The sequence below is a fragment of the Nyctereutes procyonoides genome, unplaced genomic scaffold (genome assembly GCF_905146905.1).
Source record: "Nyctereutes procyonoides isolate TBG_1078 unplaced genomic scaffold, NYPRO_anot_genome, whole genome shotgun sequence".
NCBI lineage: Eukaryota > Metazoa > Chordata > Mammalia > Carnivora > Canidae > Nyctereutes > Nyctereutes procyonoides.
Window position 1 is genome coordinate 21,350,120 of NW_026575041.1, and position 27,776 is coordinate 21,377,895.

The 27,776-nt window shown below is 48.0% G+C and overlaps 1 protein-coding gene across 1 annotated transcript; it reads left to right on the plus strand.

Moving 5' to 3' along the window:
* Positions 1-399: 399 nt before the first annotated feature.
* Positions 400-27,526, plus strand: ENDOD1 (endonuclease domain containing 1). The gene is made up of 2 exons (XM_055320538.1): positions 400-719; positions 23,347-27,526. The coding sequence occupies exons 1-2, from the start codon at positions 417-419 to the stop codon at positions 24,547-24,549; spliced, it is 1,506 nt and encodes a 501-aa protein (XP_055176513.1). The 5' UTR covers positions 400-416; the 3' UTR covers positions 24,550-27,526.
* Positions 27,527-27,776: the final 250 nt, after the last annotated feature.

Here is a 27,776-nt window from a genome sequence, read left to right on the forward strand (position 1 = left end):
TCAGCACCCCGCGGCCCTGGGCCGCCCCCGCCGCCTCGGAGGTGCCCCCCCGGCTCGGGCGCAGGGAGGGGGCGGGAGGGGGCGGGAGGGGGCGCCGGGGCGGGGCGGGGCGGGGCGGGGCCGCGGCCGCCATCTTGGGCGCGGGCGGGCGGGAGGCGAGGAGGCGGGGAGGCGGGAGGCGGGAGGCGGGGAGGCGCGGCCTCGACCTCGGGCCCGCCCCGCCCCGCCCCGCCCCGCCCCGCTCAGCACTTGCCCCGCCGCGCCGCGCCCGGGCTCCCGCTTCCCGCTGCGGCCGGGACCGCAGAGCCCCGCGCCCCTGCCCCCTGCCCCCTGCCCCCTGCCCCCCGCGCCCCCGGCCCCGGCCCCGGCCCCGGCCCCGGCCCCGGCCCCGGCCCCCGCCCCGCCCCGCGGCCGCCATGCGGGCTGCGCGCTGGCTGGCGCTGGGCGGCCTCCTCGCGCTGGCGGGGCCGCTGGAGGGCCGGCTCGTGGGCCCGGAGGAAGCCGGCTTCGGCGAGTGCGACCGCTTCTTCTACGCCGGGACCCCGCCCGCGGGGCCGGAGGCCGCGGCCCACCTGAAGATCTGTCAGCGCTTCGGGGGCGCCGAGCGCTTCGCCACCCTGTACAGCGGCCGGGCCCGCGCCCCCGTCTTCTCGGCGTTCCGCGCCCCCGCGCGCCCCCCGGCCGCCCGCGCCGAGCCCCGCTGGCTGGTGGAGCCGCAGGTGAGCACCGGGCCGGCCCGGCGGGGGCGGGGGCGGGGGCGGGGGCGGGGGCGCGACCCGGACGGGGGTCGGGGCCCGGAGCCCCGCCCCCCGCCCCCCGCCGAAGCCGCAGCGGCCAGCGGCCCGCGGCCCGGGCTCGCGGCGACCCTCCCCTTGGTTCCGGGCCAGACGTCCCGGCGTCTCCTTCATTTCCCGACCGCCCGCGGCGGACGCCGTGCGGGCCCGCGGGGAGCCGAGGCCGGGCGCTCTCCGGCCCCAGCGCGGCGCTGCCGCAGCTCCCGGGCCTGGGGAGGCGGGCGGGCAGTTCGTGCCCATTTTGCGGAAGAGGAGGTGAAGGCCCCAGGGAGAGACGAGACCTGTGGAGGCCTCCCCAGCCGGCGAGGTGGGCCAGGCGGTGAGGCCAGGGCGCTGCCCTTTCCGCTGTGGAAAACCTTCTCCTCTGTGGAGGCCGCCTGGGCCTGAAAACCCGTGATGCGCGGGACATCGAATAAATTCCATATGAGGTCGTGTTGAGTTAGGACCATAGAGGTTCATTTTTTTTTTTCTTTAGAGGAACATATTTTTAGAAATGCCATGGGGTAGTAGCAAATGGTAGGGAAGCTATCTCCAACCACTGGGAAGGGCGAACTAGCTTTACCTGACTCCTCATATCTGCACTATCAGACCACTTGGAAACGTGTCATGACTGTTCCGTACTGGCTGGTGAGGGTGACGGTGACCAAACACTGCAGAAGGTCCCCAGAGGCCCTGCTCAACCTGCCTCAACACATCCCGCCCCACCTCTGCTTCTCTGGCCTCCTTCTCACAGACCCAGCCAGGCTCCCCTTTGGCGGGTCCTTCCCCTCTCACCAGCCTCCCACTGGGTCCTGCACCTGCCCCAGCCTCAGTGGCCACCCTAGCAGGGGGCAGAGCTACTCACTCAGCCCACCCACTCCTGATGGCCACGGCTGGCCAATACCACATGGGTGAACAGACTATGGCTTTCAGGTGCTTCATTCAGAGCCCTGGGTTATCGTTTCTGTAATGTCATTCAGATATTTCCAGCTTGGAGAGTTTAGCTGGGTCTCACCCCATCTTGTACCTTAATCTTCTTACCTTCCTGTCTGCCTCCAATCCATAGCCTTCATCTTGGTGTCAGGACCTAGGAGATCAGACATGTGTGAACAAGCCTTTGTAAATCGTACAGACATCAGACATACATTAATCTAAAATTAGTGTGCCCCCAGCACCCCTCAAGCTCTCTGCATATCCCCCAATTCATTATGCATCACAATTGTGGACCTGTCAAGAAACGGATGATCTAGTCCTTTCTCCTTGAGGATCTCATGGACAGCTCAAGGAGACAGAACATGCATGTGAAGAAGACACAGGAATGCATGCTAAACATATTTCAGTTGAATTCAGAGCCCATCTAGAAATCACCTGCTAGGTGCCAGACACCGAGGGTGCCAGGAGACAAGAGAGTAGCTCTCATGTTCTATGGCTTCCTGGTGTGCAGGTGAAGCGTGCCGGGCAGAGGGGTGGCAAAACAGCTGATTAGAGCCATGCCATGTGTGTGTGTGTGTGTGTGTGTGTGTGTGTGTGTGTTTGTTTGTTTGAGAATGAGTTCCTTTATTGACTAGCTGTAAACCTGGGCAGGTTATCTTGGAGCTAATCACAGGGCAGCCTTCAAGATGAGATGAGTTACTATATAAAGTTCTCTGAAGATGCCTGGCACATAAGTACTAGCTGCTATCAGGACACAAGCAAAACCTATACTTTAATAAAGGTAAACAGAGTCCTATGAGACTGAATCCATCTTGGAGGTGATAGGGGAGAGCCTTAGGGTCAGGATGACATTTGTGCTGTGCCTGGAGGATGAGGCAGGGCTCAGAAGAGAGACAAAGAGGAGGAAGCTGTTCCAAGCAGAGGGATCACCAAGAGTGAGAAATGCATGTTCAGGGATTAGTGTGCAGGGAGTGGCTAGAGCTGCTAAACCAGTGGAAGTATGTAGGCTACTGTAAGCTCAAGGGTTCAGAATAAAAGGGAATAAGGGAAGGGAGAGGGCGGGTGTGAAGGATGATTAAGGAAGACTTAGGGAGGCAGAGCCATCATGCAGTTACAGAAAGAGTTCCAAAGGATGAGTTTCGGTAGAAGGAGGAATGGCACTAGGGAGGTGAAGGAGGATGGGGAAGGAGGGGGGATATTGTTCCAAGTGGCAGCTCAAGAGATCAGAAAAATGGTGGTTTGGAAAAGGGCAGGAGGCCAGAGTTCCTGGCTGGGGAGGTCAGGGTGGTGGTGGCAGCTGATGCTTTTCCCTGCAAGATGGGCTGGTGTCCTGCTCCTTCCAGCCTCAGCCTCAGGGGGGTCAGCCAGGAGCCAGAGGGTATCAGGAGGGAGGGAGGGAAGGAAGAAGGCAGGGAGGAGGAAAAGCTGCAAGATGAGATGCAGGAGGGCTCTGGAGCACACTGCATCAGAGTTGACCCTCCTGCGGCCCGCTTCCTGACCAAGGTTCCCACTGCAGAAAGATGCTCAGGGCTCACCGTGGACTTCTGGCTGCTTCAGAGCACCTTGTGATGCTTGCCTTGTGCCCAGATCACCTTTTTACCCAGTCAGCTTTGTAAGAGGCCCAGCAGACAGGGGAGGAAGAGGCAGGAGGCCAAAGGAGCTTGGTGTTTGCCTTGAATGATGAGTCGGCAGGGCTGCACTGGCCCCAGGGGTTCCCAAAGCCCAATTCAGCAGCTTTCACAGCTATCCTGCAGTTTCCCTTGGGAACTCCTGGATTAAGGATCATGGAAACTCTTGTCACTCTTGTGCTTAAAACCTCTGAGGTGCTGGCTGCCTACCATGTACGGGACACAGTTCATCTCTGCATCCTGGCTCCAACTCCAGCCTTGGTTCTCACCCTACCCCACCCCACCCCACCCCACCCCACCCTCACAGTCTATGTTCCAGCATCATCCAGCTGCCTGGCATGCCCCTTAGAAACAGTACTGTTTGTCACTTATGCCCTCTTGCTCATTCCTTTTGCCCCAAATCCCTTTTGTGTGCTGCCCCAACTTGTCCCTCTCTGCTTCTCCTCCTCCATCCTTTAAGACTGCCGAGGTGTCATCTCTTCTAGAAAGAATAGCCCTCTGATTTAGGTCCAGTGCTCAGTGCTCTGATAATGTCTCACTTTTTTTTTGCACTCCTCACATTTTTTTTATAATTACCTGCTTGTGTGTTGGCCTCCTCGGCATGAGCCCTTGTGAGATGAATGTTGCCCCTTGCTCGTCATGCTGACGTTCCTGGTGCCCGGGACACAGGGTGTCTCAACCATTAGGCTTAATCAGGCAGCAGTGGGTGAGATGCTGTGCTTGAGCTTTCCGGGCGGGACATGTACTACTTCACAGGCTTGCCCCATAGCTGGTCAGCAGCTGCTAATGCAAACACGTTCCATATGCAGAGCTGGAATCTTCCATTCCCAGTTCTGGCCTTTGGAACAATGCCAAATGATTTGGTTCTCTTCTCTGGACAATAGCTCTTTGGTGTCAGATACAGGATCCCATGTCCACCCACACTGGAAGAATATAAATGGGATCTTTTGAGGGACAGAATGAGAACTTGAAAAGAAAGCAGAGAAATCAGTGGGCTGTTGTAGGTTTTATATGGAATGTGGTCCCCTTTAAATTGAGAATGGGGAAAAGGCAAAAAAGATGAGAAAATGTTCCCCCTTGGGCATGGTGGAGATGCTTTAGAAGGTTTCCAGTCAAGACTTCGGACACTTGAGAACTGGGTTCTGGTTTAGGACAGGGAGCCTCAAACCTTTTCGTCTTTCAATACCTTTCCATTGAATGGAAGAATTTTTGGATAAGAGATCAGTGATGCCTTACCAATGTACATTGTCAGTTTGTGCTGGAGGCCGTCATCTAAGACTCTTCCTTTTTATAAAGATGAATACTGACCAGATCTGGTGTCTATTCAGCTTATATTTATTTCATCTTACAAAAATACTCCAAGGTAGATATCATTGTCTTCCATTGTAGAAATGAGCAAATGGGCTCAGAGGGGTTAAGTGATGTGCTCAGTGTCACACAACTTGAATTTGAACTCTTGACTATTTTCTCTTAGTCAAGTGCTCTTTAAATACATCATGGAAATTCTTTGACCTCAGTAGATCCATTGCATTGTTGGTCATAGGACTTTAATTCTTCTTATCTTTTATATGGGGATCATAATTTCCACTCCATTTCTCTTCCTGTAGGATAAGTGGGAACACATACTTGGCCATGTCAATGTTGCTTAGGGGTCTGTGGCTCTGGAGCAAAGGGTAGATTTTGGTTAACTACAAAATCATTGTCCTAAAGGGCCTAGTGAGGCCGTATTTCAAGTCTTAGTAAATGCATTTAAACAGTGATCACAAGTTAGATCCTCATTTAGGTTCTGGGTCTTTAATTCCTGTCAGTGGCTTCTTGCCTACACACACTGGGAAACTGTGAAGCCTTTATTCTAACATCAGTCCCTTTTTCATTATATCAGAGAACAGATGCATAGAAGGCATCATACACTTAAGTCTCTGTGCAGCAAACAGGACAATTCTGATACATACTTTCTGGTTGGGGGACTTGAATTCAGACCTCCTGCTCTGCCACTTACAGGCTTTGTGACCTTAAATTCTTCCAGTTCCGTTTTTCCGATCTGGTTATTAGAGGCGACAACAGTGTTTAACTTTACATAGTGGTTGTGACAAACGTCCAAAGTGACACACACAAACATATAGCACAGTACCTGGAATATGGCAAGGTCTTAGGAAATGTTAATGTGTATATTTTGTTAAAGACTTACTCCAATAGGTGTTATTACATTCTTTTTTTAAGAGGGATTGTGAAGGGAGTGGGGAGCAGAGGGAGAGAGGGAATCCCAAGCAGACCCCACACCCAGCACAGAGCCTGACTTGGAGCTCGATATCATGACCTGAGGAGAAATCAAGAGTGGGACATTTAACCGACTGAGCCACCCGGGCCACCCCAGTGTTATTATGTTCAAAAAATTTACATAGGCTGTACACCCAACATGGGGCTTATACTCACAACCCGGACATCAAGAGTCACATGCTCTGCTGACTCAGCTCCCTCCCTTTTTTTTTTATTACCTTAAAATCTTTTATATATATTTTTAAGTAAGCTCTACACCCAGTGTGGAGCTTGAACCCACAACTCTGAGATCAAGAGTCACATGCTATAATAGGTGTAAGATATACACAAATACACACACACACACACACACACACACACGGAATGTTGGATTAGACAGGTGACTTGAAATTCTACAACTACAACTCTCTTAAAATGTAAAACATCCATGTGTGTATCTTCTCAAACACTAGGCAGGCATATGTTTCACATTTGTACAACAGGTGCTTAGAAAGAGCTTTGGTAACAGATTGGGTGGATGGGTGGATGAAAGGATGGATTTAGGTGACTGAAAAAACAAAAATAAAATCAGTGCCAGAGATACCTCCACCCTCCCTGCCCTGAGTCACCAAGAGGTGTGTTGTCACAAAACAAGCAGTGAGCAATTGCATTGCAATCTATTGTGCTGAGTCTGGGTAAGTCTGGGAAGCCGCTGACTCAAAGGGATGAATCCAAAGTTAGTCACTCTCAATTTCTTCCTTACTGAGGTGCAAATAGCAAAAACAGGAGTCACAAAGGCCATCTTTCCTTGCATTTTTCTCCTTTCCTGGCTTTTTCTTCAACTTTAAATTCAATGTTTCTGTTTGATTTGTGGTTGTTCTCAGGAGCAAGTAAAGGTACTTGCCCTACATTGGCAGAACATTTTAGGGATATTTTGTTCTGAAACAGTTCAGTGGTGACAGATCTGTACACCATTCTTTCAGTTCAGACTTAAATTTGGATGGCCCAGGAAAGGAGCTATCATTTATTGTTTCTCTTACTGTGTATGAGGGTCTTCACAAATTAACTCATTCATATAAGTAGGTTATGGACCATGTTTTATGGTCTAGGAAACTGAGCTTCCAAGTGGTTAAATCGCTTCCCCATGGTCATACAACTGCTAGATGCAGAGACTGAATTGGAGGTTATGGCTGCCTGGTTCCAAAGTCCTAGGTGTACTTTCTCCTCTACTGTGCCATTTTCCAGCAACTGCGTTCGTATTATTTTCTCTCCAGATTCCAAATTGATTGACTAGGGTTGTCATTTTATTTTACTGAATTCATCTAGTTCTTTGGATGATTTGCGGTCATGCTTTGAATGGACCATTCTGAAAAATCCCCACTTCAGATGGTCATTAGCTCAGTTATGAGCTCATGGTGGTTCAACCTTGCTTTTTATTCTTGGGTTTCAAATTTCTCTTCCTTTTAAATTGTCAGTGAAACTCTTAAAGTACAAGTAAGAATGTGAGAAAAATAAGTCCTCCTACTTGCCAGTAGCTTTTGCTTCCTGTGATCTGCTCTTTCTCCTAGAATTACTATTATTTCAAAAATGTGTTCCCCCTTCAAGCTGTGTATCATGTCTCCAGGAGTGGCCATGTAACCTATCACCCCACAGAACTTGGCATCTACAGCAGCAATAATTATTTGCCTGCTAATCTATTTGGCCACTGACAAGAGGGAGAAATAAAAAAGAAACTGAGCCATGGCATGAACCAAAAAGAGAAGCACCATTAGTATTCCTGGCACACTTTCTCTTGACGGAATGTCAGACAGAAGTGTGGTTCAATCCCTAGAGGTCAGGCTGAGGATGTCCTACACTTGGCATCAAAATGAAAAATATGGGTGTGTTTCCCCAGGTTGCAGAGTAAACAGATGGATGAAACAGCATTTGAAAATCAAAGCTAAATTACATGTTCTAGGCAACTTGTACCTTAATCTTAGGGATGATTGGTTTTGAGTTTTGATTGAGTTTCAGTTGGCAGGAACACCCAAAGCCCTGGGCCCTCTGTCAGCTAATTCACTAAATCAACAAATAGTTATTTGAACATCTGCTATGTGCCAGGCACTGTGCTAGGCCCTGGGAATAGAGCAATGAATCAGACAAAAATACCTTCTCTCTTGGAGCTTACTTACTATCCAGTAGAGGACACAGGTGATAAAATAAATAAATAAAAGACATAGCATGTTAAATAGAGTGCTAAGAAGAAAAATAAAGCAAGGCAAGAGGATATGAGGTATCAGGGGAAAGGTGACCTTTCCAAAGGGTTTTCAGGGAAGGATCACTGTGGAGGTGACTTTGTGTACAAACCCTAAGGAAGTGACAAAACCAGTCCTGCAGGTGTCTGGGGGAAGGATGTTCCAGGCAGCGAGAACAGTAAGTGCAAAGGCCCTGAGGCGGGCATGTTCCTCATGTTTGAGGAAGAGGCCAGTATAGCAGGAGAAGGATTAATGAGGGAGTAGTGGGACGTGAGGTCAGAAAGATGGAGTGGGAGATGGCAGACCATGCAGGGCCTTCTGGGCTGTTGGTAAGAAACTTGGCTTTTACTCTATGTGAGACCCGATGCCACTGTGCCGTCTTTGAATAGGGGGTTTTTGACACACTCTTACATTTTTTAGTAGAATTGTTTCAGCTGCTACATTGAGAACAGACTGTGTAGGCTCAAAGGCAGGAACAGAGAGGCCAGATAATCTGGCAAGAAACGGTGGTGGCTTGGATCACTGGCGGTGGCAGTCTAGCTCTCGGTATGTTTTGAAAAGTGAGAGAAAGGGAGGAGTCGCAGATGACTCCAAGGACTGTGGCCAGAACAACTGGAAGAATGGAGTTACCATGAATAAGACGAAGATCCTGAAGAGCAGCAGGTGTGTTAGACGTGCTCAGCACGAGATGCCTTTCTGCCTTTCGGTGTTCAGCGGAGCTTCAGGCAGGGGCCGCAAACTCTCTGGGTCCTAACTTACGGCCCTGGGCATGTTTTCACCTGTGATCTTATGTAATTCCCATGACAGACATAGGAAATAGGCGCTGTGGCTATGCTCCTTGGACAGAGGAGGCTGCTGAATTACCCTTCCATGTCCACACAGCTAGGAAGGGTGGGAGCTGGGGCTGTCTGACGGCAGAGAGCACAGGGAACCTCCTCTGTTAGCCAACCTGTTAGTGGATGGGAGAGCTCCTATTTACCTCTCCTTGGTGAAGCTCCTCTTGCCAAAGTCTGCACGTTCATTTGTCAGGATTCTATAGAACAGAGCGTGTTCCCAGCCCCACAGCCAGTGACCGTCAAAGCTCATGGCCTTTGGGTGCACCCTCGTGCTGTAGCTAGAGCAGGTTACGGGAGCCTTAAGCACTGTAAGGGGCTGAGGGTGCTGTTCCCTCCCTTTTGCTCAAGATCCATGCGAACAGTTCTGATGGCCATTATGCAAACAGACATTCTGCATAAGGTGGGGCAGGGTGTGGGGGAGGGGATGGATCATCTAAAAACTCTGTCAAGCAACAGGGATGGTTCCCTGAGTCTTGGTGAGCATGGCCAGGATAAGGGAAGGCTGTTGTATCTGTGGGGGCGTGGGGCTGCTGTGGTTGCAGGTAGGCCGGTGCCATGCAGGAATATGAGGACAGCTCAGGGTGATCCCTGGGTGGCGCAGCGGTTTAGCGCCTGCCTTTGGCCCAGGGCGCGATCCTGGAGACCCGGGATCGAGTCCCACATCGGGCTCTCGGTGCATGGAGCCTGCTTCTCCCTCTGCCTATGTCTCTGCCTCTCTCTCTCTCTCTCTCTCTCTGTGTGACTATCATAAATAAATATAAATAAAAAAATGAAAAAAAAAAAAAAGAGGACAGCTCGGCTTTGGACCAGGTGGCAATTGCCGGAGCGGAGTGGATGCAAGCAAACCACACCCTCCAGAGCCCCACCTCTGGAACAGAGATAGAGGACCAACTCATCCATCCTTCTGCCCTAGGATGCTCAAGAGTCCCTCGATGCACCCAGCCTGGTTCCCCAAAGAAGGAGAAGCAGCTGAATTTAGCTGACACTTCCTACTCCACCAATGTAGTACACCCCAATTTGGGACCAGGGGAGGGCCTTCGCTCACCCCATGTCCTTGAAATCCTTTTTATTTATGACTGTTAGTAAACTGAAGTCCTCCCCCTGTGCAGGTTCTTGCCTTGCCCTTCTGTCCTAGGTAACCTGGCATCAACCCAGCTTGGGGAATGAGCCTGCCCAGTGTCTCTGGGAGATGGTAGCATTGGTTTCAGCAAGTCCCCTTTCCATTATTTTAATATGTCTAACTGAGGGAAGAAGCTGACCCATATCAATCACATCAGTGTTTTGAGTGAATTGACCAGGATGTATGACTGAAGAGGGTCATGTAATTTATGTTTCTGAAAGACCAGTCATCTACTGCAATCTCAGAATGCACAGAAGCCTAGGAAAGGGAAAGCTGAGTTTATGACCATCATAGGTCTTTTCTCATTCTGGAGTATTTCTACTGTATCTGGAGCCATGGTATCCATGATGGCAGATGGCTCCTCATGGCCAAGTGCACTGTTCGGGGTGGGTGGTGGCCTTGCTCTTGCACCTTAACTGGAAAGACCACCTCCCTGTGATCCCTGCCATCTACACTTGGAAGTACAAGCTCCCCTCATCTTCCTCTAGGCCTCTGCAAAACAGCTTCTCCAGTAGTTAATCCCTCCTACTCACATCTCTAAACTTACTCCCCTTGGAAGCCAGAAATTGTCTCAGATCATCAATCCCGTCATGCCTCCAAGAGCCTCACTGGAAAGCCTCCAGGGCTCCCCATTCTCCTCATATAAAGATAAGTCCTTATCGTGGTCTCCAGAGTCCTGCACATGTGTCTCCCATTCCCCACCCAGCTTTATCTGGTGCTGCCCACATTGCTAGGCCTTTACCTCTGGCAAAGAGGCTTATTTCTGTGAGAGTGAAGCTGCTGTTGTTTTAATTACCATCAAAGGGCCTATGTACCTGCTATTTCGTTTTGCTTTTGTGTCTTCCATGACATTCCCAAATAGGTCAACTGCTCAGAATACTCTCTAGTAGTGCCAAACATAACCTTCCTCTGCTAGTATGTTACAATCATACATTTCTTTGTTTATTTGTGTGACTGACTGAGTGCCACCCAGCTAGACGCTAAGTTCCATGAGGGCAGCGTGCTGGGCGCTAGTTGCTCACGGTCAGATCCTCATTATCTAACACAGGGGCCAGCACACTTTTTTATACAAATAGCCAAATAGTAAGTATTTTAGGCTTTGTTGGCAAGTCTCTCTCTCTCTCTCTCTCTCTCTTTAAAGATTTTTTACTTATTTACTCACAAGAGACAGAGAGAGAGAGAGGCAGAGATAGAGGCAGAGGGAGAATCAGGCTCCCTGCAGGGAGCCCGATGTGGGACTCAATCCTGGGACTCCAGGATCATGTCCTGAGCCGAGGGCAAACACTTAACTGCTGAGCCACCCAGGCATCCCGGCCATACAGTCTCTGATGCAACTATTCAGCTAGGCCATTTTTGCAGGAAAACAGCCCTGGACAATACATAAATGAATGAGTGTGGCCGTGTTCCAAGGGAACTCTATTTATGAAAACTGGTGGTAAGCTGGCTTTGGCTTCACAGGCTGTAGCTGGCCAGCCCCTGGGCTAATATCATGCCAGCACTTTGTAAGTAATTAGGAAATGTTGCTGGATGTTGAGCACTTAAAAAATATGGATTGAATGGCAACAGTGAAATTTGAAAGGTGAGCAATCCCAGTCCTTTTGCCAGCCTGCCAGCCCTAGATCTACATCTGCAGACAATTTTCAACTAACCCTTTTAATGTATGGTGGTGGCCATCATTTATAATATTAAGGGTTTTTAGGATTATAAAAGTAATAGGTGCTTATGGTAAAAATATTTTTTGAGCATTTTAGAAGTGTATAAAGAAAAAGATCTCATTTCTCACAGACAACTAACCTTTACAGTTTGTGTGTGTGTGTGTGTGTGTGCGCGCGCACACTAACATTCCAGAAATTTCTTTTACACATTGAGTTGCATATAGGCTCTCAAACCCTTTACTATGGTCGACAGGGTTCAACACCCCTTTGGACTCTGAAGCCACAGCTGACAAGCCCCTCAAAGGACCATCATAGCCCTGGAGTGGGAAAGTGAAAAGGCTCTCCAATGAGTGGATTTGCACATGTATAGAAATAATTTATTTCATTTAGAAATAGAAGGCCTGGGGCCTTCAAATGCAAAGTCTACTTCATAATATTTTTTCAAGTCGGTGTCTACGCAACTCACAGGTGGCCTGAAAGAACCTGCCCCCTTCCTGTGCTCCTCAGCGGTGGTGATCATTGTCTTCTTCCAGGGACTCACTGGCCTGCCCAAAGTCAGGAGGCCAGTCAGTGGCAGAGCTGTGACAGGTCTCCTCATTTCTAATCTGGTGTTCTGTTCCCAAGCTCCACTGCCCCATACTCTCATATTTAAAGGAGCTTGAAGAGGAGTGATACTCATAAAACCCAGGAGAAAAGGTTGAACAAATGGAAATGATTTTGCCCGAGGGGCCTCAGATCGTATTTATTGCACAGCATTGAGAAGCATAAGCTATCTCTTTTGTGCCAAATACAGGAGGGGAAGATTGAATAGTTCCAGGAGATTTTGGGTTGGAAACAAGCCATTTCCTGACAGAGTTCCTCTGCTGTGGGAAAGGACCTGAGGGCTGTCAAATCCCCTTCTCTAATGATGTTTACAATGAAGGATCAATTTTGTCAGCTTGAGAAAGGCTATTTCTGATAACTGTCGTCTTGTGTGGAGATAGGCTCTGAGCCTTTCCTAGCACCAGAGTATTTCCTCTCATTCAGGTATGTAATGAAATGTGGTCACAGCTAGTCAGAGATGACCTTATCATAAATTTGTTCTCTGGAGGCATAGGATGGCAGGTGTTTGCAAACCCATCCTGTTTATTATCTGCCCTTTCACTTATCCGTTCCTGGTCAGCGGGTCTAGAATCTTAGCACTGCCAAGAATGCATTGTCAGACACCCAGTTGCCGATTGACACTTTGATTGGTGTTGTCATTCTCATCCACATTCAAACCATTTGTTGAGTTCTCAGTGCCAAGCCAAGAAATAGGAGTCTAAGACACGGTCCTGGAACAAGACCCAGTCCCCTCATGTACGTGTCTTGTTACCTTAAGTCAGGAAGGCAGATCATGACCAACTTAATTATCTCCTACTAGACTGTTAGCCCCAAAGGGGCAAAGATAGAGCGAGCACACAGAGTGGTTAAGAGAGTGGGTCTTGGGGAAGCCTGGGTGGCTCAGTGGTTGAGCATCTTCCTTCAGCTCAGGGTGTGATCGTGGGGTCCTGGGATCGAGTCCTGCATCAGTCTCCCTGCATGGAGCCTGCTTCTCTCTCTGCCTGTATCTCTGCCTCTGTGTGTGTCTCTCATGAATAAATTTTAAAGATCTTAAAAAAAAAACTGGATCTTATAGAGAGATAAAAATCAATTGGATTGAGTCCTGTCATTTACCAGCTGTGTGACCTTGGAAATGTTACTGAATCTCATGGAGTTCAGTCCCCTACCTATGGCATGGGGCTAATAAATTTTCCCTATGCCACAGAAGAGTTGGGAAGACTTGGTGTGACAGCATATGCAAAAGGCACCCTGCATTGTGTCTAAGCACTCAGTAGATATACAATAAGCATGTTGAACCAACAAGTAATCTTTACTTCCGAGACCTCCCTGCCTTGGAGACAGCCAGGCTTAGGGTCACCATGGTCCTATGTTTGACTCAGTATCATTGCTCAAATGGTTTCCTGGCCTGTTCCGGGGAAGTGAGAGGTCAGACTCTTAAGGTGGTCAATGGGAGAAGACCGGTCAGGCCAAGCAGATGCAATAAAAGCAGGGCTTTGTCAGTGTTGTACTGACAAAAAAGGATCCCAATGTTAACTCTAAAGTACTTTGTAATCTGGGATTTCTCTAATAAAACTGTTGAGCTAGTCAAAAACAAAAATTCATACTCCCGCTCCATTACTACCTTACTTGTGACTGGTCCCTGCTTTTTCTCTGAGTTCAGTGGCTTGTACACTGTCTTCCATGTTACTTTGCCCATTGATACAGTCTTTGTTGAGGACCTCGGTAGAAGTTCATTCTCTCTGCTCCAAGGGGTGTGCCTCTGGTCTGTTCCCAGACGTCTGGAACCAAGATGGCCTTGTCTCTTCATTGCTCCTGAAATTTAACCCAGATGCCTAGAAGCTTCCATGCCTATAAGGTTCCTGCTCCAACTCCCACAGGAGACTTGCTGGGTTCTCCTGATGCTTCAGGCCAGTTGATGCATGAATCATAAGCTTACCTGAGCTCATTCAGGTGAAGGGCAGGTCTGTTGTAATAGATCACTGGTAGATTCACAGACATAGGAACAGAGGTACACACAGGCCTCAAAGGAACCAGAGTTGGGAAATTTCTAGAAGCCAAATGGTCTCACAGTTTTCAGAGTCTTTATCCTACCCTCCTGGTCTTTTGAGGGTTTTCCAGCTTTCCCACGGGCCAGCCTGGCTACCACCCCTAACCTGCATGTAGCAACCTTCACACTCCACTTGTTGTCAGACTCTGAGTGTCTTGGATTGAAAACCCAAGAGAACCAGCTGACTGGTTGCTGGCCAGATTGGCCATCCCTTTGTTGTGACTGGCAAGGAGGTGGGTAGGAGGGGGTCAGGTGGCAAGCAGTGCTACTCTTTCAGAGATTGAAACAGTCAATTTAGAAATAGAAGTTAACTATAGCACACTGACTAACAAGGGCTGATGTGCTGATGGCTGTCTGGGAGACCCCAGTCTGGGCAGCCATATTGGACAATGACTCAAGTGACCTTCACTGCTCAACAGAACTGGTCTGTGTACCAGCTCTGTGTGTAAGTCATGCCACAGAGGCCCCAAGGTGGAATCAGTCTCCCAGGACTGGGCCAGTTGTAGTCTCAGGAAAACACTCCATGAGGTTGTATCGAGGGTCCTGGCAGGAAACAAATGGAACTTTCAAAGTAGTTTAACCAACAGAATTGAATGAAGAACTTATTTACGGAGAATTAAGGGAGTCAACACAATCTGGTAAAGCTCCTAGGGCCTAGCCATTTATAGGAAGCTGTCACCATCCCAAACCTGTGGGGTCAGGCGGGAGCCTGGTGAGAGCCATGACTGTAGAGACACTCAGCCAGAGCCAGAACCCCAGCAGCTAGGGGGATGGGGAGCAAAGGAATAAGTACTCTGGTTTCTCTCCACACCCGCCCGCCCCCCCCCCAACTGGCTGCTCTAGTCAGAAGCCAGAGGGCAAGAGAGCTCAGATGATGTGGGTCCTAAAAGTCAGCCTCCTGTGGCACAGAGTGGGGCAGAGAAGAGTGGAGAATGGATCTGTGAGGCCAAAGGAGACCTCTTCCCTTTCCCCCCACCCCCAGCATGGGAGGCTGTGAGGCTGGGGCTGGGCCTGAGCAACAGGCCCATGGGTGCTACTGAGCACCCACGCAAGTAGCAGAGAGGAATGGTGGAGGCACCCCTACCACTGAGGCGCCTGGAGGGAGTGCAGAGGGAAGCCTGTATATTACATCCATGTAACTGATGTGGTTGGGAAGGGGTGGACCTATTGTGGTTGAATGTAAGGGAAGATTTGAGAGAAGAGATGGGAGGACTTTTGTGGGTAAGGGGCCTTACAAATAGGCCTGTTTGTCATTTAACCAGGAAATATAGGGTGCTGTTGAAGATGTTAGAGTAGTAATATATGCTCAAAAGAGTATGAATTACTGAGGGGGGCAGAAAAAAATGGAAAAAAAAAGAGTGTAAATTAGCAAAAATGGACTTCTCATTTCATATGTGAGTAAGACAAGAAATCCACGTTTACAAATCATAAAAATGATCAGAATATTAACTGGTCTGTTAGGTGGAGGGACTTAAATGGCCCTTTAATACTTTGTTCTCTCCCTTGGTATTATCTTCACAGCTCTTGGAATTTGTGGATAATACTCTCACATAGCACAAATATCATGTGAATCAGTTAAGCCCAGCTGGGGCACTACCCAAAGGCGTTTGCTTTTAGGTGTGGGGTTCATGGAGCCTCTGCATCTGTGTCACCTGGGGTAGTGGTGAAATGCACTTTTGGGTCCCACTCCAGACATACTGAATATATCTCTGGTGTGAAGCCCAGGAATATGCATTCTTAACAAGGACCAAGGTGCTTCTGATAGAAACTAAATTTTTAAAACTACTGAATTAAGGAGAGATCACTAATTTCTTGTAGTAGCCATCTGAGCAAGAGTTAATTCCACCAGAGCCTGATATGATAAATGAAAATCTGATCGAGATCTAGCCCAGCAGGTTCTCAATTTAGAATCATCTGGAGAACTTTAAAAACATCCTGATTCCCAGCCTTCTCCTGATGCCAGAACTCCTATTTAATTGGTCTGGGGTGAGGCCTGGACATATTTTATTTAAAACTTCCAGGTGATTCTGACATGCAGCCAGACCTAAGAACCTCTAATCTTGTCTGAGCCCAGAAGGTGGAAAAAATTAGAAATGGAAATATCTTAGCTTAATGGACTTTGTGGAATTCTGTACAACACAGTCACATGCTAAGAATAATTGCTCTGGAAAAGAAAGCGGAGTACAGAGTAGAAAACAAGCTTCAGTGAGTAATGAGGAAGGAAACCCAAGAAGAGCAAGGACACAATGTAACCTGAGAAGGTGCTGCACTTCTGGAAGGACTTAAAGGAGTCCTAGGCACACTTTCACAGGCTCCCAGAAGGAGCTTGAAACTTAGAGCTTTGTGTGAGAAGGAGCAGCTGGAGGAGCCCATGGGGAGTTTGTCTGTCCCTGGGGCCACCCACTGGCCTCCCCCAGGGGTCCCTTGACAGCAGGTGTGGCCAGTTTCGGGTTGGTCCTTTTTTTAATCTCTCCCTTTTCTTTTCTTTTCTTTTCTTTTCTTTTCTTTTCTTTTCTTTTCTTTTCTTTTCTTTTCTTTTCTTTTCTTTTCTTTTCTTTTCTTTCTTTCTTTCTTTCTTTCTTTCTTTCTTTCTTTCTTTCTTTCTTTCTTTCTTTCTTTCTTTTTCTTTTTTTTTAATTTCCAAGAAAAAGAAAAGTCTGAAATGGAAGAGGAACATCCTTTGATTATTTCTTCTGTTCCGTCATCCTCTGACCATAAGAGGAGAGTACACTTCCCCCAGTTGCCTTTGCACCTCCTCAGGCTCGCTTTGCACACACTGAGCACGGACAGTGTGCCCAGGGTGCCCAGCAGCAGGAGGGAGAGCTGAAAATGAGGCTCCTCCCTGGGGCAGGAAGGTGTGTGAGTGGCCCAGGAGGGCCAAAGGAAGGGTGATTCATGGGGAGGAGGGCCCAGAGGACAGGGAAGCCCACCTGAGTGCTGAAGTTCAGGGCATGGAAAGCCCTGCATTTCTCTTAAAAAAAAAAAAAGAAGAAATTAAAGTAATAATAATAAATCCTACTAAGTCTTCTAAAGCTGTTTCTATTCCCAAGAGGATAAAGAATATTTTGGATGCCAAACAGGGAGGATTTTATTTTTCTTAAATGGGTGGGTCAGAGCTCGGTTTATCCCTTTCCTGAGAGCTGAAAGGTCTTAGGGTTTAGTCTTCCTCAAATGCTCCCTCATCTGCTCTCCTGGTCCTGCTACGTTTATGAAAGGCAGCCCTTTTCCTCAAGCTGGGTATTTTCCATGGTGAGTACATTCTCTCAGCATTCAGCCGAGGCCTCAGATCTCGTTTATTCTAGTGTGTGCCAGAGTGTTGAGGGCCTGTGTGCACCAGCCAGCACCAGGTCTGATAAGATTATCTGATGTTCCGACTGTCGGCTGCTCTCATATGCCCTGTAAGGAGAGGCCCTCTTACCGCTTCATGATGGGCAGCAGGACGACAGCATGTTTTCAGTGTCCCTGTGTGCGCATCATGGTTCAGGGCAGAAACAGAACACCAACTCTTCAGCCCATTCAATTACCTAGTTCTCAGAAATAAAACAACTCCCCAAACGATATAGCCTCTATCGCCACAGAGTTGGGGGGAGCCTGCTGGGTCTCTCCTGATCATGGGAATCAGCCCTGTGAGTGCATCTCCAGCCTCAGCCTGAGATTCTTCAGTGGGGGAAACTCCACCCTTCCTGAATCACTGAGAAGTTTTATAACTGCTCTGATGATCCTTCTAGATGGCCACCTTTCCATGCGGCAGATCCTGGAGCAGCACCAAAGGACAAACTGTTCTCTCTGGGGCCTCTCTTTCTCAATTGCAAACTGGAGGAAATTATATGCATCAGGAGATTGTTGTAGAGGTCAGATGGGCTCATTCTTTCCACAACTACCAATGGCTTCCTGGTGCGAAGGGCCTCTGTGCTAGGTGCAGGAACACAGGCATCGTTGGCCACCGGCTCGGACTCTAGTTCAGTGGCACAGACAGATGGATAAGCATAGTTTCAGGGCCTGGACCACTTCTCCCCACTTTGTCTTTGGTGGCCAGCTTGCCTAACTCCACTGTCCACTTGTGTCCCCCTCCTCGTTTGGGTGCCCCCCCCTCCTCCAGCATCCTCGGCCCACGTCCCCTGAGCCTGTCTTGCTCCTCACCTGCACCCACTGTCTCTTCAGGAGCAGTGCCAGGAGGTGTCACCTGCCACCCTCAGCCCCTGCCCACCTGGCCTCAGAGGCGCTTCAATTCTGTTTGCAATGCCAAGCCTCCCTGCCCCCCCCTTCATCCTCACCAGTTCTTTCTCTGCACCTGTCCCTGGACTATGTATGGGTAATGGCTGTGGGTAAAATAGTATAAAAACTACAACCCTGGACTAAACAGATGTGTCCTGTCCCATTAACCCTGGCTGGCTTCCACACAGCCTTCATTTCTTCCCAGCATCTTTCCTCTCTCCTAAATTCCCTGGCACTGTGACCTCTGGAGGCTTGCACACTGTGTTCTCCTTATGGTCCTGCTGCCACGTCCCCCACATATGGCAGAGAACTCACCAATACCAACGCCCCATGTACCCTTCCATCGTCCCCTGTGTTCTCAGCAGAGGTCCCCTCATTCCAGGCTGACTCTTCTCCACGTGCTACCACTGTCATTCTCTTTGCTGTCCCGCTCCTCTGTGCCATTGGTGCCATCATGATCACCAGCATACTAATCAGCCACCACTTACCAGAAACCTATCATATGCAGAGTCTTCATTTGGTTTGTAGCAGACAAAAGTATGAGAGATGATCCTGGTGTTTGTGGAACTTGCAGCCTGTAAAAATGCAAGAAGCAAATGCACAGGAGCCTGATCTCTGGCACACACAGACACCTCCCTCCCTCAAGATCTCTTTCTGGTGGATCCATTGTGTGTGCTCTTTAAAACTAAAATACCTTGGTGGCATTTCCCACATTCCTGTCCTTCTCACCTGGTTGGTCATCTCAAGCCCACTGCAAAGCCTCTGTGCAGCTGTGCATTCTGGAACAATCTGTGTTTCTGCACACTCTCAGGGCATAGACACACTCTCCCTCTGCTGCCACTCTCCTGGCCATGGTGCAGTCCCCCACCTGGTCTTGGGGGTCTTGGCTGGGACCTCCTGGTCTTCTGGCCCTGTGGAGTTGTCTTGTCAAAATCCTTGTGCAGTCTTGATACTGGGAAGGGGGTTAATGGGCCCCCTGTACCTGCCAGGCCTCTGAACTGCTTCTGAGAAGGTGCCTGTGGACTCCTACAGGAGTTGGGAAGACAGCGAGAGGAAGGAGGGAAGAAGGGGGCAGAGTACTGCTGATGAGTGCCGTAGCTTCTGTTCATGTTCAGCAGACCATCATCATGGTCGGCACACAGCTCCTCCTCCCTGCTCAGTGACAAATCAGCACCAGGTGACTCAGATCCCTGAGGTCTGTAGGGATTTTGCAGCCCAGAAGCCCTCAGGGATTGGGCTGGTGCTCGGTGGCACTGTGCCCCTGAGACGCCTCTGGGCCTCAGAATGTTCGCTCGCACACACAGAGACCTAGAACCCCTCCCCACCCTGCCCCTTTCCCTGGGTTGTGTGTGGGGGGCAGCAGGACCACCTTTGCTGATTCCTGTGAGCCCTGCTTCCCAACGAAGAGCCTCCTTACCTCCTGCCTTTACCTACAGACTTCTCCAACAAGCCTGTGTCTGTCTCAGCTCCCTCTTGCTTGTATCCAGTCACTCTTGTCACCTGCCTCCCTTGCCAAACCCTCAGTGGAAATCGCCCTTTGAAGCCTCACTAAGGATTCTTGAATCCTCAGAGGTTTTGGTCTGTATTGTCATCCTTAACCTTCCCTCTCTGTGGTGGGTGCCACACTGTCGATCCTCTCTCGCCAAAGCTTTCTCCTCCCCTGACTTTTGATGTGACCCTAGATGACTGATTGTCCAACAGCTCCATCTGTGTTTCCCAGTTGTGTCTTGTCCTTCTTGTGTCCTCCAGTGTGGCTACCCTGTGGCTCTCATGCTGCCTTCCTCATCCAAGGGTGTGGGCTGCTGCTGGCGGGGGGCTGGGGCTTTGGAGCCTGAGAAGCTGGGTATAAACCTTGGCCCTGCCACTTAGATATTGGGTGACCTTGTACCCATTGCTTATGTGAGTTTTCATTTTCCTGTGTGTCAAATGGAGACAGTGCCTCTCCCATTGGGTTATGTGGAGAGTAAATGGGATGCAGCAGGGCAGTGCTTTCTGAATCGTAGTCATTTGCAAACGTGCTTTACAATTTTTGCTGTATCTGAGGTGATGGGGATCCCATTAGGATTAAAAAGGATGCTTTATATATAGACCATTTTCTGTGGTGCTTGGTGCATCACAAGTGCTCAGTAAGTGGAAGTAATAATTATCCCAAGATGAGTTATCTGTACATCAGATCATTTATACTCTGCTTCCTGCTTATCCTTTCCAATTTAGCTTTTCACTTTTCCTTACCTAGAATCCTATTTTTGGGGTGCCTGGGTGGCTCATTTGGTTGAGTGTCCAACTCTTGAGTTTAGTTCAGGTCCTGATCTCAGGGTTGTGCTCAAGACTGCTAGAGACTCTCTCTCTGCCCCCTCAATGCCTCAAATAAGTTAATTAATCCTAAAAAAAAAAAAGGAGAGAGAAAGCATTCTATTTTCACAGGCTGGTGGTCTCTACCCCCATGCCTTGATGCCAAAGTCTTGTTAAGCCTTAACTAACCTTTCTGTTTCTCTGTGTTCATCGAAGTCATGCACATCCTTCTAATCCCACCTCAGCTCTGTCTTCTCCAAGAAGAAGTCATCTCTGACTGCATTCATTGTGCCCTTCCTTCCTTTGAAATTCCTTTGCTCTTTTTCTTTATTTCATTTATTTTTTAAAAGATTTTATTTATTCATGAGAGGCAGAGATGCAGGCAGAGGGAGAAGCAGGCTCCCTGCAGGGAGCCCTATGCAGGACTTGATCCCAGGGCCCTGGGACCATGACCTGAGCCAAAGGCAAGATGCTCAACAACTGAGTCACCCAGGTGCCCCTCTTTATATCATTTATTTAGCATCTATGGTAACCTGCATGGCACTATTGTCTTTTTCTTGGTTTCCTATTTAACTTTGTATCTCATTTCCCCAAATAGATGGTGACTTTCTTAATGTGAAGGCCTGTCTTGAGGCATAGAAAACAGTAAGGACACCAGCAATGGGGCTGGACTTTCTGTGTTCATGTGGTGATGCCACCACTCACTGTGTGACCTCGAGTAGGCTTCTTAATCTTGATGTGCCTCAGTTTCTTCATCTGTCAAAAAGTGAGACTAATACCATAGCACCTCATTTTTTTGGTAAGTTTAAATGAGTGAAGACTTAGCATAACCACTTAATGATTTAATACACGTAAAGTTCGTAGAATGGAACCTGGCATATAGTGTTCAATAAATGTTGATGGTGGTGGTGGTGATGGTTGTTCCCAGTGCTAATGCGTCCTTCTGTGGTACCAGTCACATGTAATATATGCTTAATAAATATTGTTGAATGGATGAATATTTCTCCTCTGGTCCTCTTTTGCAATTTTCTATCCATCTATTTTTCTTACATGCATGTTGGCAGGAAAACTGAAAGTCTCCTTTCATTTAATTCCAAAACAAAAAGAAACCCCATGGGTTTAAATAGCTTTTATTGTCTGGTATAGAGACCAACTCATTGACAGAGACTATTTTTTTCTTGGTACTAAGTTCGAAAAGGAATTCATTACAAGATTATTTATGGGACAGGATGCTGGTGGAGGGGGAGAGTTCATTTTTCTAAAACCTACTTAGCATGTTGTGATTAGGGAAAAAAAAAACTTTCCATGAAACACAGGAACTGTATCCAATGACGTGGGCAACCCAGTGGGACAAGGTCAGCAGGGAGGTGGAGTCCACAGAGAGAGCTTTGTGCCTGTCCCTCCATCCTGAGATTCTGATGGGAAACCAAAGAGCGAGATTAGCAGTGCATGCAAGAAGGCAAGTGTAAACCAGAAGTGTAGTCTGAAATTACCTCTTATGTCATAGGCATATTTTTGTCCTCAGGGAGTGGTGTTGTCAGTAATTTACTATAATGGCAATAGCCAGATCATTAAACTGTGTCTGCAGAGAGCATGGAAAAATACATCTGCCCTTTAGGTGACACTGTCTCAAAGAATATGTTAGACTTTTTTTTTAAGATTTTATTTATTTATTCATGAGAGACACAGAAGCAGAGACACAGGCAGAGGGAGAAGCAGGCTCCATGCAGGGAGCCTGATGCGGGACTGGATACCAGGACCCTGGGATCACGACCCGAGTCCAAGGCAGACACTAGACCACTGAGCCACCCAGGTGCCCCTATGTTAGACTTTCTAAACCAAATATTCTTTTTAGTCCAGTTTCCCATTGGTGAGTTAGGTATTTTAGTTACATACACACCGACATTCCTTCAGAAATTGAAGCCTTCCAAGACAGATTCAGCTGTTCTATAGAACTAAGTAAGCATGGTGATGATGGGGAGCTGTTCTACTGATCTTATTTAGTTATTCAGATGATTCTATAGCAAATGACACTAAAACACTAGTCAGCCTGGGATCAGAAGAAAGTTTTGTCAGAGGTTTAAAAAACTGGTCTTGAGACAGGAAGCACGAATCATAATGGGCTTTTCTGTCAGTAGAGGTCAGGGCTTGAACCATTATAAGACCCTGGGATTTTGAGGCACCTGGGGGGCTTAGTGGTTGAACATCTACCTTCAGCTCAGGTTGTGATCCTGGGGTCCTGGGATCGAGTCCCACATCGGGCTCCCTGCATGGAACCTGCTTTACCTTCTGCCAGTGTCTCTGCCTCTCTCTCCCTCTCTCTGTATGTCTCTCGTGAATGAATAAATAAAATCTTACAAAAGAAAAAAAGCCCCGGGATTTCATGTTTTATAAATGATATGATAGAGTGACTTCATTGTGTAATGCCCGGTGTGTGTGTGTGTGTGTGTGTGTGTGTGTGAGAGAGAGAGAGAGAGAGAGAGAGAGAGAGAGAGACAGGGTGTTACCACCTATCTCTTAAGTAAAGAGATCTCTTTACTTACCAGGCAGTAAATTAGGAAACAACCTATTCGGAAGCTGCTTCCAAACACAGGGTGGTGGGATAGCAGAATGAAGTGTATGCGCTCCAGAGAACCAAGCCCTTCCAAACCCGGGCACTGGGAGGGCGGGTGCCCTGGGGACTTCTCTAGAGCCGTGGCTCCAAGAGCAGGTGATTTGCGTGCACCCTCTCCCCTGTGAACAGGATGCATCTCAATACCTGCCCTCTTCTTTCAGATTGACGACCCCACCAGCACCCTCAGGGAGCTGACTGATGAGGCCGATGCCATCTCCTCTGTGAACAGCCTGGGAAGCAAGCAGGCCCTGAGTACAGATTATGTGGACCCTGATTACCAAAGGGGACAGCTGTACCCATTCTCCCTTAGCAGTGATTTCCAAGAGGCCACCTTCGCTCTCACGAATGCCGTACCGATGAGCCCGTCCTTCCAGGAGCGGTGGTACACGAATCTCCGCAGCCTGATGGAGCGGGCCCTGACCCCGCAGTGTGGCAATGGGGAAGACCTGTACCTCATCGCAGGCGCCGTGCCCTCAGATCGAAGACTTCAGGACAGAGTGACCATCCCTGCGTTTGTCTGGCTGGCAGCCTGTTGTGCCATGCCCGGGGGTGGCTGGGCCATGGGCTTTGTCCAGCACACCCGGGATGGTGACATCATAGAAGACGTGATGGTGAAGGAGCTTGAGAAACTGCTTCCGTCTAACCCCCAGCTGTTCCAGGACAATTGTGGCGAAACTGAGCAAGACACGGAGAGAATGAAGAAAATCCTGGAGGTGGTCAACCAAGTCCAGGATGAGGAGCGGACGGTACAGTCCAAGAAGGACACTCGTCCCCTCTCCAGCATGACCAGTGAAGGATCAGCTCTGCTGCTTCCGGAGGCACCGGAGGAGAGGAGGAGCTTCTTGGGCAGGTTGATGGGCTTCATCACTACCCCGGTCATCAGGCTTTTCCAGTTACTTTATTACGTTGCAATAGGCATCCTGAAGAACATTATCTATTTCCTGTGGTTTGTTACCAAGCAAGTAATTAACGGCATTGAGAGTTGCCTTTACCGCCTGGGTTCAGCCACCATCTCCTACTTCTTGGCCATCGGGGAAGAGTTGGCAGGCATTCCCTGGAAGGTACTCAAAGTGATGGTCAAAATCATCAGGGCCGTGCTCCGGATCCTTTGTTGTCTGCTGAAGGCCATTTGCCGCATTCTGGGCATTCCAGTCCGAGTCCTTGTGGACGTGGCCACTTTCCCTATGCACACCATAGGTGCAGTTCCAATCGTGTGCAAGGACATCGCAGTGGGCCTTGGAGGCACCATCTCTCTGCTCTTTGACACTGCTTTTGGTACTATGGGTGGCCTATTTCAGGTTATTTTTAGTATCTGCAAGAAGATTGGTTACAGGGTTACCTTTGACAATTCTGGGGAGTTATAGAACTCCAAAAAAACTAGTAGTGTCCAGTTATAGTGAATTTGATTTTTTTTAAAGAGAAAGCTGGAATACTTTGTCTTTATAATGGGTTTCTGTTCACTGTCAATTACCATTACATTTTGGCCTTTGGTAGGGGTATTTGCATGCTTTTGCAAAGGAAGATGGTATAATTAGGACTTGGCCAAAGATAGATGTGGGGAGTGAGATTATGTATGTGTAGGTCATCTGTGGGATATAGGCAAACTTCCAAATCATTAGAATCTTTACTCACTCTGTTACTGGATGGACCTCCTGAGATACTCTGGTGTTCATTTGTGGTAACTAGGAATTACAGAGAAGGGAAGAGTTAGCAAGAGTACAACCTTAATCCAAAGAGTTTCTAAGAAAATGGAAAAGAAATATTGTTTCTGTTATGAAACTTAAGGCAAAACCTATACAAATGTTGTTGGTCGATTTGTTTTCATTGCTTCTCTTTCTCTCCAACTCACCTGATCTTGGTGAAGTACAGACATGCTTCCCTGTTGAAATAACTTTCTTAGGGATAAGGAATTTGCTAGATCCCTGAGCTTTCCATGACTTCCAAGGAACTGTAATGTTGTTTGGGGTTTTTTTTTTCTTCCAAAGATGAATTTGCTGCATTTTTCTTTTAGGTAATGATAAGGATTTTGTGTTAAATGTGGCATAACAAAGTTTGAATGCACGGGCAAAAAACTGTATATAGTACAGTCCTCTCGGGTATAAAGAAGAGAGTGCAAGGGTCAGAGCCCTGTTTGAATAGGTGCTGTAGGTCTGAGAACATCCTTAGCTAAGCTTAGATTAACTTGATGTATATTAAATCTCTGGCTAAGAATGAGCTCAAAGACTGACATGTTGGCTACCATGAAAATTTGTACTCTCCAACATTCTAGATCCACCTTTGTTATGGATCAGACAAGTACCCATTACAGCAAAATACTCTGACCCCCACCTTAAATGATTGTTTTGGTTTAAATATATACAGAAGAACCATGAAAGAAAAACTATTCTATCCATCTCAGAAAAAAAATCCATATCCATATATATCTAAGTTTATGTAGGCATAAACTTGATTAAGAATCACTGTGTCTTAGGAAATTATTTTTATAGCATGTTTGAGGTTAGAAAACAACTCTCCTGTTAATGCAAGTTTGATTTAAGAGCTAATCCCTATTTTTTTTGAAAAAGCACTTATCATTTTAAATCTTTTCCTGAAAGAGAAAGCAGAATCTTCCAAACCTTGCTCTGCCTTCCACAGCTGAGATGGAATCATCTGGATTTTTCTAAAGAGCTGCCATGAGGTAGAAATGGGGCAAGTATAAAATACTGGTCTTGGGGGTACAGGGTACCATCCATCTGAAAGTTGGTTGTAAACAGCTGGGATCCAGAAAGGCAACAAAGAGAGAATAATGGAGAGAAATAATATTTGCTGTGGGTAGGTAGACAAGAAATATGAGTGCCGTGAGCTACATGTCGCAGAAAAATAATTTAATTGCACCCAAAGTGGAAGAGTGGCCATCCTGATCAATTGGTGATACAATGTTGGGGATTATGAACACCAGACTGGTCCATGATAGGGGATGTACACTAGATTTATCCAAGAATCTTAAGCAGTATTTTAGCAACACTTCTGTTTGTGAGTGTGAAGGTATGTGGCAGGGTGAGGGTTTGCCTTGGTACTGATGGATCAAGAATCCTGCTGGCTGAAAGGAAGGGAATCTTAGAAGCAACCAGAGAGATGGTCTGGCCAAGCCCTCAACTGATGAAGAAACTGAGACATAAGGGGGCAGCAGGCTTGCCTTTCGTTTCTTTGCTGGCTGCTGGCAGATCCGGAGCCAAGCTCTTTTCCGCCTGTCCTATCACACCTCGGATGTCACATACTGTGGTGTGTGCATTACTACTCAGCTGCCTCCCTGGAGCATGGCAGGGTTTCTCGGTCCATCAAACAGTCTAGCCCCTGACTCATCCATCGGATTCAGCCTATGTGATGAAGTGATTAGCCATCCACACACAGCATCATGCTGACTGCCTCCTGCAGAATCTGTATTCCCTCAGAATAATTTGCATACTGATAGGCCCAAAGAGGGCGCCCATGGCAGCTTGAACCCCTTGGCACCATGCAAGGAACAAGGCATCCAAACCGCTTCTTGAGAGCCATTTGGAAATGCCTTCTTTTTCACTTATAATTGTGTAGTGTCTTATTTATTTATTCTTGTGTGGCCTTTTGTGAAATATGGGAAAGGATAATAAAGCAAAATATATCCTTAAGGCTCGGTGGCTGAGCCCATCCTCTCTTGACCACTAGGTTGGCTGAAGCTCTGGGATTTACTGGAACTGGCTCCAGCAGGTGGCTGGACTGTTCCCATCAACCTACTCTGGGCTTCGAGGTGAGAATTTAGACTAATGAGCCCTGTATCTAGCTTGAAGATTTTTCTGTGGCTCTTTTATGTTCTCAGGCCCTGGGGAGGTCAGCCAACTCTTCTTTATCATGGAGCTAATTTCTAGTCTGTGGTTGAGCCACGCCTTGGGATACTCCTCTTTTCCATTGTGCCTTTTGAATGTTGGTTTCTCTCTCACCATTAGCACTTCCACCTAGATGCAAACTAGGGAGTTGGGAGAAGGTACTAGAATGAAGCACCCATCATTCAGTCATTCATCTGTAACACGTGTATTTGAACATCGAGTTTGCAGAGATCAGGAATATGTGGATCCCATCTTGGAGGAGTTCAGAAATCTAGTGGAGAGAACGCATGGTGCAGGTGACAGCTGTAACACATCATGCTGAGCGCTGCAAGAGTGGTACTAGCAGTGTGCGCCCCGGAGCACGGGAAGAAAGCCCACAGAACCATGGAAATGAGGGGAGCCTTTGCAGAGGGTGTGACAAAAGTCAGCTTGACATTTTCAGGCTATGTATAATGCTGCACACCTTGTAATGCTCAATAAAGTAATCATTGATAACTCCTTAGCTGTTCTATCTATCCATCTATATCATCCTGTCTATATTACTAACCATAAAATATCTAAAGGAGGAGAATCCTAATGGTTGAAATGAGCTTGGGCGAGTATCTGTGATTTTTATTTTTTCCCATTTTCTTTTTTATCCACATTAACTCAAGCGGTTTTCTTCTTACGTCTAGGTTTGTTTAAAAAAAAAAAAAGTGCCTGGGTGGCTCAGTCAGCTAAGCATCTGCTGTCAGCTCATGATCTCAGGGTCC